This window comes from Malaya genurostris, chromosome 2 (assembly GCF_030247185.1).
Source record: "Malaya genurostris strain Urasoe2022 chromosome 2, Malgen_1.1, whole genome shotgun sequence".
Classification (NCBI taxonomy): domain Eukaryota; kingdom Metazoa; phylum Arthropoda; class Insecta; order Diptera; family Culicidae; genus Malaya; species Malaya genurostris.
The window spans coordinates 96,467,575-96,485,588 of NC_080571.1; the positions used below are offsets into that span (position 1 = coordinate 96,467,575).

Genomic DNA, 18,014 nt, shown 5'->3' on the forward strand with positions numbered 1-18,014 from the left:
ATGACCCTTGTCACGTCTCACTTTTCCACATCTTTATTCTTCACATCCTTGCTCTTCCTTGAGTACTATGGCTCTACAAATACATATTCTTTCTCTTCTTATAATCTCTAGTTAGCTTGATATCGTTAAAAACCGAAAAAAAGGTAAACTTTAGAACATTTTTGATTTAAGATAATTCTACGCCGAGTTATCGTGTTCACCGCGCAACGTGATACTCAAAAGAGGTTTTGGAGTATTTTTTTCGGGGAATTAACAAAATATTCTTTAAATGATGCTTTATAATGTGAAAATAGTTTGAATAAATTTACTTAAGCTTTTTCTCCGTAAAAAATACAAAAATGAGTGTAGAAAATTTTGCATGGTTCTTATGGGACATAAACTGAACACAAAAAGTATGGTGGAGAGAGAAAATAAACAAATTTGTCCCACCCTAATGGACACTAAAATCAAGGAGGCACTGGAATACTGAAAACACCCTGTTAAATTGAAATAGATGTTTTATTAGATTTAGCTTACACATCATCCTTGTCTGTTTGTGTCATTTTCTTTTGTTACAATTTTACAAATCAGATTTCCTTCATTCGTTTTGCTTTATTTCCTGTTTTGTCAGTTTGAAATTCATACAATATTTCTATTAATATCATAGAGGGATAGCTATTCGAACTAACTGAGGGCAATTCTATGAATTGGTTAATTTGACCCACATTCTTTGCTTGCGTTTGCATGTTGCTGCTTGCTTGATTCTATGTTATTTTCTATATATATTCAATGTAACTCTCGAGTAAAGTTAGAGGAAACGGGTGACTTAATGATAACCAAAACGTAAACATAACTGGGTGTGCTATATATCATATCGATTTTATTCTCATTGTTTTTTTGATTTTGATCGTTTACTTTAAGTGTAGAGAGATACGAATATATATATACGTTTTCAATAGAATGTTTGAACTAAGTGTTTCAACTAAGATACGGTTCGTGATCACATTTTCGATGGAAAGAGCGATATAAAAATTTAAATTACTTTGTCACTATGTTGGTTGTATCACATGATAAACTGATAAATGATCTGGAAATCATCGACGTCGTACAGGACCAGCAGGACAAACAAGACGTAAAGTAACTCCAGCGACGTGAACAGCAGGAAACATCGACGTCATGCATTCGTGTCAGCGCTACGCGGTTGACGTTGGACACACTGTCCTTTTTCACACATACTTATACCTTTCAGCAGATTGTTATTTTTATTATTGTTGTTACTACTAATCCTATTGATACCACCGGACATGCTGATTCCGCCTCCACCTCCCCCACCGTACTCATGATGATTGTGCAAGATTCCGCCACCATGTCCAGTTGGTGACTTGTAGTTGTTGTTCACATTATACGTTGTGACAATATGATTCCCGCCATTGATGATACCACCTCCGCTACCGTGGCCATGGTTGTGACCACTCCCACCGCTGGGGTTGAAGTTTTGGTAACCTTCGTACAAGTTGTAATGGTCGTGGTAGCTGTGCACCGAGTTGTGGTCGGTTAGTTGGTTTCCGTCGATGAAATTCAACGAAGAAAACAGCATTGGAAAGACATAGAAAATGATGAACATTACGGCGTAGACGATGAACTGTATCACCAAACATGTCCATATTAGATTGATCTGCGGGATAATGGTAATGTTTAAAAAAAATGACCAAAATGGTACACAGTATTAACGATCGTACTTTACTCTTCCTACTGTGCTTCGTTACGTTCACGAAGGGCACAAATGCCAACGTTAGTCCGATACCGAAAAGTAAACCGGCTATCAGCCCTGTAAAATTCTGCTGCCAGGGCAGTGTTCCTAACCCGAATAATATACAACCGATAACTAATAATTTTATCATAGCTACGTGCGGTTTTTTCAAGCTTTTCCAGTGACACAGCACAAGCTGTACCATGAGTGATGATAGGACTCCAGCCATCGATGGCAGTGGACCAACCTGTAACGAAAGTCGTTGATGAACGTTAAGATATTGTGATATGTAGGTTGTCATACTTCAGCTTTGTATGGCACAAAAATGGCACTCGTCAGGTTTCCTGCGATCCCGGACCCAATGTACAGTATAGCCATCCGCAGTGGTCCAATAAGCCGCTCTAAATCCGACATCAGCAAGTGCTGAAAGGCAACTGTGATTGCTAGATGTATTATGCCTGCGTGTAGACAAAGCGACGTGAAGAGACGGTAAAACTGATCCGGATAGTTGCTGGCGATGAACGGAAACATTCCGCAAACGTCGTTCAAACAGGAAACCTGTGAAATGTCGGAAACGTATTATTTTTCCATCGAATTTATGAACATTTTACACGATTAGCCAAACCTGTGAACAGAGCGATGCCTCTTCGTGGAAGTACCCGTTTACGAAATCACAATATTCCCTGGTAGTGATGCGACATTCTCCATAGATACCAATACAGCAGGGATGACCAATCACTTCGCAAATCATGTGCTCAGCGGTATGATCCTTGAACCGGAAACGTTGAGATAATTGATTATTCTTGCGACAGATCGGCCACTTCGTGATGTCATCTGGCCATTCGTGTGGTGCAATCGAAGCGGGGGCATCGCAGTACTTCGGATCAAGCCCACAAACGCTGCCAGAAATACGGCCACCCGGACCAGACTCCCCGGGAGACCACTTCTTCCACGTTGCAATGGTTTTCTGAAAAGATAACCTATGAATGGTTCACCGTTTACGCGGATGTAAATGCTACATACGGTTGGCCATAGTCCACGCATCGAACAGTCCGCTTGTGAACTTTGCACACAACCCGAGTCATCATTTCGAATGCAGCAGGCCGTCTCTCGTTCCTGTTTTCTGGTTTTCGCGATGACTTCCGTTATTCGAGAATCTCGACGCATACACGCTCCATATTTGGCGCCCAGATGAACAATATCTATATTCTTCATTCCAATCCACACGTTTCGGGTTTCCTGATGATGAACCTGCAAGAAATTTTTTTTTGATTATAATGTCATTTCACAGTGTGTACTTCACATTACCTGTTGTAAACTAAGACTGGTTACCAGCACCTGGGCCGTCTTGTATTCCATGCCGGCTCCGATTGGTCCGAAACCGTAGCATATCAACGAGATAACCAGTATCAACATCTGCACGGTATTGATCCAGTACGTGAAAAACGGTCTGTAGTCGTAGCGGTCGTCCAACACATTCGGTCTAAGTAGTTTTATTTTGTGCCCTATTGGCCTCATCGAGTTATCGAGCACTCCATCCAGTATGTGAGAAGATATTCGTTGTCCGAGCGTACCACTGGGGGCATCGCGAGTTTGTAGATGAAGTTCGGAAGATCGCGTACGCCAGCCATTTATGATACCGCTTCCTGCTGTACCTCCTATTCCACGGTCATTTTCCGATACGAACAGCTGGCGAGAGTTGTCTACAACTTGGGCTGGGTCAGCTTGTTGAGTGGGTGGAGCAACCGGTGTATCGAAGAATGTTTCATCGTCTTGGACTGGCTGTAGTCCATCACAAAGCTCGTTATCATCGTTGGTAAGCTCGACGTGAGCCGGAGCAAAGCTGCGGGACCATTGCTTCTGCTTGCGGGTCCGTTTTCTAGTGATGCTTTGGACTAGAAATGCAATGCCATTCCAGATAACAGTGGGAACCGAAGGCTTTCTTTCAGCTTTGATTATGTATATATCCGAACCATTGTCATACGAGTGATGAGGATTCGATCGCTGCCTTCGACTTTGCTCAGTGTCGCGCTCGTCTTGACTTTGAGCTGGCAGTATGTCTGGTCTGTCGACGGGTACCGCATTTTCTTCCCCTCCATGGTTGTTTGCATTGCTATTGCGGTAGGCAAAATCATACTCATCTTTCAACTGGCCAAAACGTCGGAAAGCGAACCGCTTCTGACGATCTTCCCACTTGATCCGTTCGTAGTCTTCGTTTAAGTTATCTACCCCGAAGAACTTTGCTGTTTCATGCTTCATGTACTCCTTGATGCGCTGCTTCCGAGATATATTTGGACCGGATGGACGATAGATTTGTTGTGCATTGCGCTGCAGTGTTGATGCTGGCGATTCACTCACCGGTGGCGAATGTGTCGGGATGGATGGCCCCGGCAGCGATATCGGTGCGACAGGTGCCGATATTTGTTGTGGTTGTGATGGTTGCTCGGGTTGTTGTTGTTGTTGTTGCATTTGAGGTGCTTGCTGTGGGATTATTTGTTGCGGTGGTACAGTTTGTACTGCTGGCGGTGGTGGTTGCATTTGTTGCTGTGCTGATGGTTGTTGTAGAATGTTTTGCTGCTGATATTGTATCAATATCGATCGACTGTTACTACTGGTCATGATGCTCTGTTCGGAGGAGTTTGCCGATGGATGTTGAGACTGCTGTTGATGCTGTTTGGCTTGATTTCTGGGGATGGTAGAAATATCTCGGGATTCTAGGCTACCATAGTTATCTAAAGCTATTTGTGGCTGAGACTGTGTTGTGGTTAGGGCGCTCGACGAAACGTGTGGCGGTTGCTGCAGATGATGCTGCGTCTGCTGTTTAGAAGGTAGCTGATGATTGTGCGGCGGATGTGGCAAATTGTTGGGTGATGGAGCAGTTGCTATCGGCGTAGATAATGAAGCTGGTGGACTTTGCGGCGATTGACGTCCGGTTGATTCGGTTGCCGATGAAAAGGATAAAGGTTGCGGACTTATGGGGCCGTTGGTTTGCGTTGTTTGGTGAACTCCAGTGGTTCTGCGTAGCGTGTTACAGTGCAAACATGACGCACTGCCATTCGGTTCGCTCATAACACTGACGGGAGTAGAAACTCGACATGACGGTTGATCGAGAAAATCGGCACTGGGAGTACGAGCTATGAGATATTCGTTGCTTTGTCGTGAATGCCGTCCGGAACTAATGGCCTGTGAAGACAGCGCCGAATTCGGTACCGAATAGCTTGCGGTCAGGGAAGATGAACATTTTGTCGGACGAACACGTGGTGGCGTGGCATAATGATCGGAAGCTTCGAAGCCCTGAGGTGGAGAAATGGTCTGTTCGTTCGGACAGGATTTGACACGAAAACGATACGGTAAAGTGTTGGTGAGGTGATTGCCTCTTTGTTGTGCTGAAGCAACTGCTGTTTGCGTTAGGATTGCCGTCATGAGTTGAGTCTGCGGTTGATAGGTTGGCTCCTGGGGTGGCGGTGTGGGAACGTAACGCTTGACTGGGGTGTGCACATTAGAATTGAGATATCCATAACTGTCGGCGGCGGAGAGCGGATTCGTTGTGCTGAGGAAATGAGCCGGAGGAGGGATGAAGCGTTCACATTGTGGTGACATGTCTCGATAATTTTCGGCCAAACTGTGTCGATATCTGGAAAGAAATTTATGTGATTTTACTGATAATGCAGTTTATTTCAATTATTTTATATCAGGGTTACTTCAATAATGGTTTCAAATATGACGTACACAGGTGGTGTTCTGAGATTATCATTGAGAAAGTTGGCGAAAATGGGAAACGTTGGTGTGAAAAAGGTGGAAGTTTGATGAAAAGATCTCTTGCAAACGTAGTCGAACGGCGTCAAATCAAGTCAAGGCCGGGATTGGTCGAGATGAAAAATTACATCTTGGTGGTTGTTATTGAAAATTATATAAATATAATGAATCCTCTTCTCGTCATCAATGGCAATATCATACGAAAATGAGTTCGTTTTATGTTGTCCCAACTACGTTTCGGGTATTCAATATCACCGACCGACATCTCTCGGTTTAAACTCATTTTAATTTTCGACTATTTTTATCAACTTCAAACTAGGATCTGCAAATGGTTACTAGCCGTCACGCACAATGGCATAATGCGAAATCACGATTTATAAATAAATTTCCCCAATAAATTTTTATGAGCAAACGAAAAGTTTCAATTTAACTTATATATTTTAAATCATTGGTGATCGATACTTTAATATATTCAATATTGCCAGTTTCCCAAGCCATTGTTATGGTTTACTTCAACAGAGAAGACAGTTTCGTATACATAAGCTAGCGGTTTTCATAAGAATTCCGCTCTTCAATTTTTGCGTTTACATTTAAGAAAATCTCCTACGAAACAAAAATCAGTATCGAAGCGACTTGCACTCTATGCGATTCGATACTGCAGTAGAGAAGGTTGCTGTGCACATTAGCAAAAGAGACATTTTCATCGAAATTCTTCTGTTTCTTAGTATTCGAGGAAAATGCAGAATGACTTCGATCATGGAATGCTAATGAATACCATGTGGTAGAAACAGGTGGGGCAAACACAACTCTTTTGTTTTAGTGAAATAACCTTTTTTTTTAGCAAGCCAAGTAAAATAAAAAACCACGTGCTTGCTTTCGTCACACCGTTCGGACTAGTTGGCGTTGAATCAAAGCATGTTTATGTTTCATGTATGTCGTCATACCAAACTATTTACAAATATTTAGTCACCAAGCCATGTGGGGTGCACCACCTGTTTATATCATATTGGGATGAATATGGTCAGCACTTTTCATTATCAGCCCAAACAAACTAAACCGTCCTTCTCAGGGTATCCCTAATTCTTAAAGAATTAGTTTTCAATATTCGCATTGGCTCAAATAACTTTCTATGGTACACTGCTGCCTAAATATTTAAAACAAATGTTCACAGTGTTTTTTACACTAGTTGTGTAGTCCTACGTCAACAATTCGAGCAACCCCATAGGGCTTCTCTTGCAGTTTTTGTTATCAGGAGGCATTTAACAGTGGCTTCCAAGGAAGAAATATTTTTTTCGTTTTTTTTAGAACCCATAAATTGATTTCAAAAACATCTGATCTCGATGTTTCCTACAGTAAAATTTATCAAATCTAAAGAACCATACTGAATTAAGGAATACCGTTTTTTGTTGTTATATTTTTGCTCATGTTAGTAATTTTAAGAATCATCATGTTTAAAATATAATCTGTGAATCAACATTATTAAGTAGTGATTGTTGGATATTTAAAAAAATGAGAGATAAGAAGATAGCAAATTGATAATGTTTTTTTTCAAATCTAATAAAGATAGATAAATGGGTCAGAATTATAGAATAAATATCAATTAGATTAAGTTGCAAAATAGTTAGTTAAAGAGCCGTGTGTATTAGTTCACAGTTATGAATTGACTCACTAGGACAGCTCATGAGCAGAATCTTTATTCGTTGGGGAAATTTCTATAGCCTCCTTTCTGGAGTTTCAATATGTGCTCACAAAAAATGAGAGGATCATTTTATCGATTTACTTTGCGTGTCGTTCGCACCGTACCCGCATCAAAAATTGTGTTAATATATTACTACACAGTCACTTTGTAGCAGAATACTTTGATTAACATGAAAATCTATCGAAAGCGAGTCAATTCTAGTTTTATTCGCGTCAATCCGTGCAAGTCTCTGGCATTTCATATTAAATAAAAGAAGCAGCGCATTCTAGAAATGGGGCATCTTTAGCTCAAAACACTTAAACAGAATAAAAATTGGAGTAGGTAATGCCGGATAAATAACCGCGAGATTGACGTAGGACTGCATTCGAGATGTGTATACACTCTTAGAAAAAATGAAATTTACGCTTGACGTAAATTCAAGCATACCGTAGTTTCTTCAGTGATGACACAATATTACATCTACTAACATATAAAAACAAATTTAGCGTCTGTATCGATGTAAGTTTCAGCTAAATTAACTGTGAAGTTAATGATATGATTTATCTTTACATATTTTGAATTGTGAATGTAAGTGAATCGCGACGCTCCTTTTATGTGCATCTATTAAGATGTAAATTTTTCTAAGTGTGTAGATATTAATTTATGTGATACTGTTTGATTGTTCAAGATGTTATAGTACTGAAAAGGACGATTGCGTTTGTATTACGTTTGTATTCTAGGAAGTAAAACGGCAGTTTAACACAGTTTTCTAAACAAATTGTTTTCGTCACTTTCGTGAAGAGGACCGTTATTGGCTTTGAAGCTCTGGAAAAGATTACTTAGTTACGGATGATTACATTTGTATTCTAGGAATTAGGTTGCCATTCCAAGTCATTTTTATGTTTGAGCCTTGACCTAGAAGAAATCATTACATAAATATAATCGTAACACAAGTTGTACAGTCGCTCATATATTACAATTTTTCATACATCTCAATATTTGAGTGGAAGAAACTAACAAAATGCTGTACGGGACTCAATTCCTGTTTTCAGAAGAGCCAAATTGTGGAACTCTCTACGATATTAAGCACTGTTCGGAACATTTTTCTTGAACGCGATGCAGCCAAACTTTAGCTCTATTTGCGTTAGTTTGGTGCAAATTTTGCTCAGCGAAAAGTGCACAAAGCTAATCAAATTATCCTAGATTTGCTCTAAACTGACGGTAAAAACCTTCGATTTACAAAGAAACAGTCTTAATTGTTCTTTAGATAACATTTAGAGCCATTAGAACAGCTGATTTTGTATAATATTTCCCATCGTTGTCCACTTTTCGTTTTCTTTTTCTCCAATTCAAATGACCAGCAGCTGGAAAACATAATCGCTCATGTTTGAAGCTAAACTGGCCTTGCGAACGGCCCGCAACACATCTGCTCACAGTGCCGATTGATTCCAAACTGAATCAATTTTATTAGGAACCTAATTTATACGTGATTTCGTTTGTAGCTTTTTCACAAATGGGCGGTCCCAGCGGCCACTAAAATAGCAACATAGAGAATTTTTTATGACGATCGAAATATGAAAATCATTTCGGATTCATTTCTGGCATTCAGAAGGACCAAGTTGTGGAATTCTCTTCGATATTAAACATTGTTTGGAACATAATTCTGCAGCCAAATGCTAGCTAGCTTTACAAAGCTAATTGAATTATGCTAGATTAGCACTAAACTGATGATTTTTATCTTCGATTTGCAAAGAAGCAACCTCAATAGTTTTTTAGATAATATTTGGATTTCGTTTTCTTTTTCTCCAACGCAAACGACCAGCAGCTATATGACACAATCGCTTTTTGTTTGAAGTGAAACTCACACTGCGAATGTCCAACAGCAAATATGTTCACAGGAGAGCTAGTTTTTGTTTTTCTGCGTTTAGGCTTGAGGAAAGGAACCTCATATTCTCCATTGACTGAAGCACCAGTTGAACAATACCGGGTATAGTTCCATTGTCTTGATGTAGATGAAGGCCTGCGCACTCGATGTGCCTCCGTTCATGGATTTTTATAGACTGAAGCTCGCAAACGTGCAACAAGATCTATGTTTAGATTCGGTTGATTTTGATGTTTTGTGTTTGGATCTATTTTTTTTCACTATTTGAACAATGTTTACGTAAGAAACATGGTATTAACAACAATTTTACACCTTCTTCTATTCATTTCGTGAAAGTATTAGAGAAAATACTCAAACAGGGAAAAAAATATTAATAAATCAAATCTGGAGTAATTTCGTTACACTTTCGTGTAGAGAAATTTTGAAGATGCACCCAGGTGAGCATAGTAAAGAAAGGTGTAGTCCAACGTCAAAAATATGAATTTTACAGGTAACATAATTCTACAAACGATAGAATTCATAAATACTTAACTTGCAAAAAGAATTAATATTTCATTTGTACAGAATTTTACAGAATCCGAGTGTAATTTGCACTCTGCTACCAAGTGCCGCTGTATGGATTTATACGTATCAATTATTCATTAAGCAGATATGTGCTTCTATGGTTCAGTCGATCAACTGGCGTGCTTTGGGATCTGATGTTTCTCAGTTCAACTCGCACTGTTGCTATTGATCTTTTGTTTTTTATTTCATTTGGTTTCAACCCATGTAATTTTCGATCCAATTTGGTGTTTTATTTAGCAGCGTTTTTAGTCTAAGCCGGAGATTGTTGATGTTCCGGGTATGAAATTGAATTAAGTTCCATTAATTTTAAATTATAGAAAAACCTTTGAGTTTATTCAAAGTATGTATTGTTTACAAATGTCGAATTTCATATTTATAGGGTGTCAATTGCAAATGTCGAGCATTTTACTAAAGTTAACTCTGAAGTTTAACCGGAATATGTGAGTTGAAATAAAAACATGTTCTGAGCTACCATAGGATTTAGTTTTATTTCGACTTCTTTAGCCGATTACCAGTCAGTTAAAAGTGTTGCAATATACGGAAAGACCAGCGATTTCAATACAACTAAAATATTAGTGGTATTTTGAATTTGATTGATTGAAATTTGGTACAATAATATAAACGTAAATCCTAAAATTTCCATAAGTTCTATGTCGAAAGCGTTTTAATAATTTCCACCAATTATTTTGTTGGCTGAACTCAAATCCAGCGCCAACTTGATCGGATTATTATTTATTAGTGAGTAGAGCAATCTGGAAACATTTTCAAACCTTGTTCAAACGTATGAAAGCTGGAGCAGAAAACCAATTTGTAGCGCATCATTGATAGCATAATTACATATTGTCATGCAGGTGCCTTTTGGGAATATTTAATTGTTTTGATATTCACAATAGGTAAAATCCGATTGTTACTGATTTTTCTTCAACTCATTGAAATTGTCAACTGCTAGTATGTCAGCATTTTTAGTAACAAAAATCACAATTTTACTTCAATAGTTTTCCTTAGCTGTTTGATTATAATAAAAACAACAGAAGAATAGGAGAAGCGATAACTTTCAATTAACATATTGTGATAGGTATGTTCTTCATATACTAGAAAGATTCGCCCTTGAAGACATCGTTTAAGATTAACAAATCCTGAATATTTTCGGTTTTATTTACCACTTCAAAGATTGTTGAAACGAAAAATTGTGCAAAGCAAATAGCTGCTTCTGATTAAGTTTTTCTTCCGAAAACAAAAACATGCGTAGGATCGTACATAAAAACGTTAGATACAAGATTCTAGTTTACAAATAAGATTGTGAACCGATTTTTATTAACTTAGATTCGAATCAAAGTCCATTAGGGTCCAAAAGAAAATCCATAATTTTATTTGAATTCGACCTCCGGGTTTAAAATTACAGCGTGATTAGAGTAATGATTTCAGTGCCAAAAGGGTTGTTTCATTTGCATAAGCATACAAACATTTCTCTTGTTTGTAGAACTCGTTATTTGAAGTCCAAAAAACTAGATTTAGATATATCGGTTATCGATTTCCGATACCGGAGGTGCGAGCAATAGTGATTCAAAACTTTAAAGTTGAACAAACTGTGATTTCTCAGTGATGGAAACATCGATTTCCACACACTTAGATTCAAATCATAGGCCTCACAGTTCCGTAGGTTGTTGTCAGATATCATTAGGATCTGACTCCCGGTTCCGTTATTATAGGGTGATGAGTGTTAGAAATTTGAAAAACCGGCGTGAAAATTCATCTAAACTGTGTTCAAAACTATTCCAATTTGAGAAGCTTATTAGTTTATGGTTAAACAAACTTACTTTGGTTGTGCCAATTCCAAGTTTCTTGATTTCGGAAGTACCGGAAATAGTAGTAAAACAACTCCAAAGCGGAACGAACTTCGGTTTCTCAAAGATGATTTTACCGATTTTCATTAGATTAGATTCAAATTAAACCTGTTGAATGCTGCCTGTTAATTTTTATCCGGATCCGGATTAATTTTTATCGACAAATCGTCAACTACATCCCAAGCACAACAAGACAAAACACATCACTTATTAATTCGTGTGACTAATTAAAATAAACACTTTTTTTGACAAAAATCGATTTGATTCATCAATATAATCTCCTTTAAGAGCAATACAATCAACGCTTCTGTTACTTCTTGGAGCCGAGGATTTGTCTTTTGTCTCGAATAGGCTTTACATTCCGCAATTGTTTTTTCTTTTGAGTTGAATTTCTTACTGGCAGCCTTTTTTTTAGATCAATGAATAGATGGCAGTCACGTGGAAGCAGATCTGGACTATACCGTGGATGAGGAAGTTCGAAGTTTAATAATAATTCGTTATTGATTGTTTTTCCTTTCTTAAAATAGTCTATGAAGATAATGTCATGTGCATCCAAATATACTGAAACCATAACCTTTGCAGCTGTTGTGTCTTTGGATGTATCGTACGTGGTTCACCGGCTGCAGTCCACTCATATGATGATCGTTTTGATTCCAGAGTGAAGTAATTAATGCATGTTTCATCCATTGTCATATATCGAAGCAAAAAGTCTGATATATTACTTGTAAACTTGGCATACACTGCACAGCATCAACATTACGTAGTTGTTTTGATCGACTGTTTGTAAACGCGGCATCCACTTTAAATCGATCCATTTCGGGATGCGCTTACAAGGGACAGTGTCAACATTACATGACATGGTGCTGGTGAGCAGGCTGAGCGCACTTACCATAGTTTAAGTAAGATTCTGCACATGAAAAAGATTTCCGGTGGATGTCGTGGATGCATACTCAGGACTAAAAAGACGAACGCGAGCGCACTTCGGAAGTATGTTTGGCTATGCTGATGCAGATTGGGTTAAACTTTTGGTATAGGTTGGTAATTGTTAACGAAAACTGGATCAGAATCGTTGGACGTCAGTTTTCTTGGACGGTCATGACAAACTTTTCATGAACTACCTTGAAAAATGAAAATTAAATCATAGTATTAGCGTGCATCATTGGAGCGATTAAATATAGAATATCGCTACCATGGCAACATAAGAGCAACGCGACCATCTACGATTTATGGTTCCAATTACTTCCCTATCCACCTTATTCACCCAATTTGGCATCCTCGAACTATCACGATCTCCTTGCACTTATTTGTTCCCAAATATTTAGAAATCGACGTGAGTCTCATTTTGAAGGTTTCGAACGCTACTTCCGGAACCTGAATTCACATGAATTGCATAGCCTTTCTATGTGAGGAAAGGCAAAAATGGTCAAATGTTCATGTATAAATGTAAACATACTGCCTTCTAATATATTTACGGTCTCAGCTATCTTGTGTAATTTCGATTTAAGATTAGATATAACAAATTTGTTAATTTCGATGTTTCCTGGATTAACCAACTCAATTGAACGACAACCATCAACTTGACCATGAACAGTTTTTTCAAGAAGCAATGAATAATCAACAAACGAAACTGTTTTGAAAATGACAAAAGTGGCTTCACTTAAATGGCTGTCCCTTTTTTCTAACTAATCGAGATGTCATGAAATTCCACACAAATCCTTTGGAAGTTAGAAGTACTTCATAAACGTCATATGGATTTTACAGAGATAGCGTCATCCGTGCGTCGGTCACACGACTTTTTGATTGATGTGTATTCTGGAATGATATAATGACGGGAACGACCAAATTTCCGTGACGATAAAAACGTTCCGCAACGACACTTTTGACAACGAGAACAGAAATGTCGAAGGTATAGACGAAGATGTGATCAATGAACCAGCGGCTCTCCCAAGTATTGTTGGATAGCAGTGAGAACGCCTCTACTAATAGAAGAAATTTTTCAACGAGATCCACTAAGAATAGTTTATATTAATTGTATCTGGAATGGCGCTTAGAATCCTAATTAGAATTCCAACTTTGCTGCTACAGTCGTGAATTTTCATGTAACAAGGAGTGTATCGATAAGTATTAGCAACATTCAAACAGTTATTTCTCTGAAATGGCTTAATTTTTTGCAGCGTGATTTGCGGTGACATGTTTGTTTACATGTCAGTAACAGCTGCGCAATCGATTGGTTTCGGTACGGTTTATCGTTTCAATGATGAGTCGAATTGCCGGAAACGTGAAAGAAAATTCTGCACACTTGGTGATCAGAAAGTGGTGTCACGTACAACAAAATTGCAAAACTGGCGAAAGTGCACCACACAAGTGTCAAAAATATTATCGAGAAGTTCGGTAAGACCCTTTCCAAGAAGGATTTGCCCCGATCCGGTAGGAAAACGAATCCCAGCCAGCCCGACCGGGATCTAAAAGTGGTTGAGTACATCAGGAAAAACTCATTGGCGTCGACGCGGGATTTGGCCAACACCAGCATCGGGATGATTCAACGGATCAAAGTTCGGAACTCCCTGAAAACGTACAAGAAACAGAAGGTGCCGAAAAAGTCCCTGGTACAGCAAGTTCAGGCCAAAACTAGAGCGCGAAAACTGTATAACCGGATTCTACATAATAAAGACGGATGCATCCTGATCGACGACGAAACCTACGCCAAGGAAGACTCTCGAACGCTGCCCAGACCTCAATATTATACGAAATCGGTGCACCAGGACCTGAACGACGCTGACACCACGGTGGCGATGGAAAAGTTTGGGCAGAAGGTGTTGGTCTGGCAAGCAATTTGTATCTGTGGTTTGAGGTCGTCGATTTTCTTCACGAACGGCATAATTAACGCCAAAGTGTACGAGGAAGAATGTTTGAATGCTGCCACTGTACAGAAAGCATAAGGCTCCTCCTCTCTTCTGGCCGGGTTTGGCTTCAGTCCACTACGCCATTTCCGTTCTACAGTGGTTGTCAAAAAATAATGTACAATTCGTAGAAAAGGACATCAACCCACCCAACTGCCCGGATCTTCGGCCAATTGAAAGGTATTGGGCAATTGTCAAGCGGCACTTTCGGAATGGAGGTACAGTGTCCCAAAACATGCAGGAGTTCAAAAAAAAAACTGATATCGCGTGATACTGTGAAGCTGTGGGTGAAAAATTTTGTGAAAACAAGTTCTGTGATCAACATAAAACTTCCACGTTCGGACTGTCCTGACACCAGAGAATGGTGAACGAATTCGATCCGCTCGTGTTGAGAGTCGTCGTTTCATCCATATAAGATCGGCATCATCCAGCAGTTGAAACCGGCGGATTATGGAGCTCGTTTTACGAACAAAATGCTGGAAATGCTAGGCAGTGGTGAGATTTCTTTAAACGACCTAATGATGAACAACGAAGCCCACTTTCACCTAAACTCACAAGTTGTACGAAATGTTTCTTCAAAACGAGCTATAAATAAAAATGCGGTGAGCGACACTTCAGTTCTTCATGATTGAAAACTACTACATGAAAATAAAACTTCATTTTCCCACTTTCCGATGCCGTGTTCGGTTTCTCCCAGTGTAACCGAAAAATTGTGTCAAGTAACTTTTTGCAACCATATATTTGTGGGATTACGTGAAAATCCACGACTGTACATAGCAAAAAAAGAACTGTATCAATCTCACTGTAATTATCAATTGATGTGAAAAAAATTTCGACGCACTGAACATCAAATGCAATAATTTTCTGTTTTCGAGAAATATTGCAGATAAATCACACCTTATTACATCGAAACAACGTATTGAGCAGATTACAGCACATTAACTGAATACTGGATACAATTCTGATATGAGCTTATGCATCTTTTCGTGTAATAACCTAACAACCTTTTGAACGACACCAAGATTGTTGTGGTATTATATTGTGATCGCTGCACATCAGGAGTGGGTAGTGATGTGCAGTAATTTCGATGTAATATCACAAAAGTGTTGGTGTCGTTCTAAAGCTTGTGATATTACACGAAAAGATGCATGAATTCCTATTAGAATCGTGTACAGTATTCAGTCAAGCTGATGTAATCTTCTCAATACGTTGTTTCGATGTAATAACATCAATTGACAATCACATTGAGATTATTTCAATTCTTTTTTTGTTGTGTAGCAACAAAATTTGAATTGCGTTTTTAATCATTCATTTGAGACCGCTTAGGATTCTAAGCGCCGTTCTAACTACCATTAATATAAAGTATTCTTATTAGTCGAAAATAGGTCTTCATTCTTCTACTTTCCGATGCCGTGTTCGGTTTCTCCCTACCTTGTTTGGTGTAACCGGAGAACAAAATATATCAGGTTCCTTTTCGCAACCCTGTATTAACATGCGTTCGTTTTCATTTTAATTGAAAGAAAAATGTTCCCTTTAAAGTTACAGATACAAAAACTGAAGAATCCGTGTCCTATTTGTTGAAAACATTTAACCACGTGCTTTGATTTTGAAACTGTAGTAAATTACATAGGCGATAGAACGCCATAAATCGAAATAACTCAATTTCAGTTAACTTCTGGTAGCTTTTTGAGCATAATAACCGGATTTTGTACCAAATGTTTAGGCTATTATATGAAACGTAAAAAAAAGATATTCCCATTACCTGGTATTCGACGGGCTCATAGTTCTCTGCTGAAGCGTGTAATGCCGTTCCGGATAGTGGTGTGTGGAGGGTGACGGTGATGGCATCCCCATGACGTAGTGATCATTACTGGGTGCCGGCGATGGAGGCTGCAAACAGCTGCTGTCATCAATGACGTACCGCTCGTTGTGGATAACCCGGCTGTTAAGCGTTCCATACTGGAGGTCAGGCACGTAGCGTTGGCCGGAATGGTTGCTAATGATACTGCCACTTCCCACCGAGATGTTATCGGCCATGCCAAGACCATCATGAAAATTTACTGCCTGTGGCACCAGCTGTTGCTGATAATGGCTGGGACCGAAGGATGACCGACGGCTGCCCCGGGTGAGGGTAGAATTGTTTCCACTAGGACCACCCGATTGACCCTGATGATGCGCCAGTGCGCTGGATGATAACGCAGCTGATAGCTTTGCTTGGTGATGCTGCTGTTGCTGTTGGTTGCCATGTCGATGGTGTTGTTGTTGTTGTTGTTGTTGTTGCTGCGGATGGTGATGAGAATTGCTGTATTCAGAGCAATCCTCCATAGAAGACATATCCTTATTGTCTAGGTGAACCGAACTCGCTGTACCACTAACAACGCCCACATATCGGCATTTGTGACACGCAACTGCTTCCTCTACTGGCACATAGAATTCGCGAACTAACAGGAGTGTCACCGAAACTAGTAACAACAATGCCGTTGTGTGTTGACGAAGATTAGAAATATCGATTAACGGCGAAGAAAATACTTGAATAATTATCAAATTTCATGCTACCTCACAGCGAGGCGATATAACTCACTTAATTTTACTTCCTTTTCTCTTCACCCGCTCACTCACGTCTTTTATTTTCAAGGAAGAAAAGCAGAAAAAAGATTTTGAAGCACTAAGCTTCTGCTGTTAACTACACATTTCCACCTTCACTACTCGCATAGCCAATAATCCTTTCTTCCATCTATGTGCGGTGCACGAAGCACTCCACCATTGCTGATGTTTCTCCTTCAAACTTGATGAGATTTAACTGCTGGAATTTTCATTCTATTGAGCGAATATTTTCTATAATCTGGAAAGTATCGCAAAATGTATGGATTTCTTTCTTTGTGCTAAATATCATCGCTTTGGGAAACTCCTAACCGATGCAGCGAATTGGGTTTAGCACCATTGTGCTTCAGATTTTTCCGAAGAGGATGGTCCTCTACAACTTAAGGAGGGTGATGAGCAGCACAAAAACGAAAAACTTGCAAATGAGATTCCTTCGCAGTACAGCGTATCGGGGCGAATCACTGCTTTCTTTCCATTCACTTTTCACGACATATTGCACCGTATTGAAATCGCTTTTTTTCTGCAAAACTATCTCACTGATGTTCTTCGCTAAGCAATCGGAAGTTAGAAGGCCAGATTTAACTGTTGGGAAATTGATTAATTTCTCGGACAAAATTTTTCCTTGTTTCTGCCTTCCGTTTTCCGAATGGTGGAAAATAAAACTTTCAACGTCACATACTTGATTTTCTTCTCAACATGCGAGTGTGTGCGTGCTGTTGTGAAAATGGGGAGCTTTTCCAACTACCAATTCTCGCTTTGGATGGTAGATGTGTGATGGCCAGGGTTTTAGTGCAGTGTTTATTTCGGATGATGATAATAGCGGCCCTTACACGAGTCATTAAAAATGTCATTACTAAAAAATAATATCATTTTAATGAACGTGTAATGGTGCAGTAATGACGAGATTTCTATCAAATTTGAAATACATCATTACTTAGTCATCATTAAAAATGACAAAAATAATGCTCGTGTAAGGGCCAGCAGTTCGTTTTGATAAAATTAACAATTGTTTTCCATAGAAGTTTTGCGAACGAACGAGTCGAAAGTATTGATATCGATT

At 39.1% G+C, this 18,014-nt stretch overlaps 1 protein-coding gene across 2 annotated transcripts; it reads right to left on the minus strand.

The window, feature by feature from the left end:
- Nucleotides 1-479: 479 nt before the first annotated feature.
- LOC131428036 (inactive rhomboid protein 1-like) lies at nucleotides 480-17,650 on the minus strand. Of its 2 annotated transcripts, XM_058591675.1 has the most exons (8): nucleotides 16,935-17,650; nucleotides 16,116-16,815; nucleotides 3,038-5,363; nucleotides 2,753-2,980; nucleotides 2,355-2,696; nucleotides 2,033-2,287; nucleotides 1,719-1,976; nucleotides 480-1,654 (listed from the first exon to the last, which is right to left on the minus strand). In XM_058591675.1, exons 2-8 carry the CDS (start codon nucleotides 16,685-16,687, stop codon nucleotides 1,154-1,156), a joined length of 4,482 nt encoding a protein of 1,493 aa, XP_058447658.1. In that variant the 5' UTR covers nucleotides 16,688-16,815; nucleotides 16,935-17,650; the 3' UTR covers nucleotides 480-1,153. The 2 variants fall into 2 exon arrangements, with proteins under 2 accessions (XP_058447658.1, XP_058447656.1); XM_058591673.1 differs by having other exon boundaries at nucleotides 16,116-17,650.
- Between the last annotated feature and the right edge of the window lie 364 nt (nucleotides 17,651-18,014).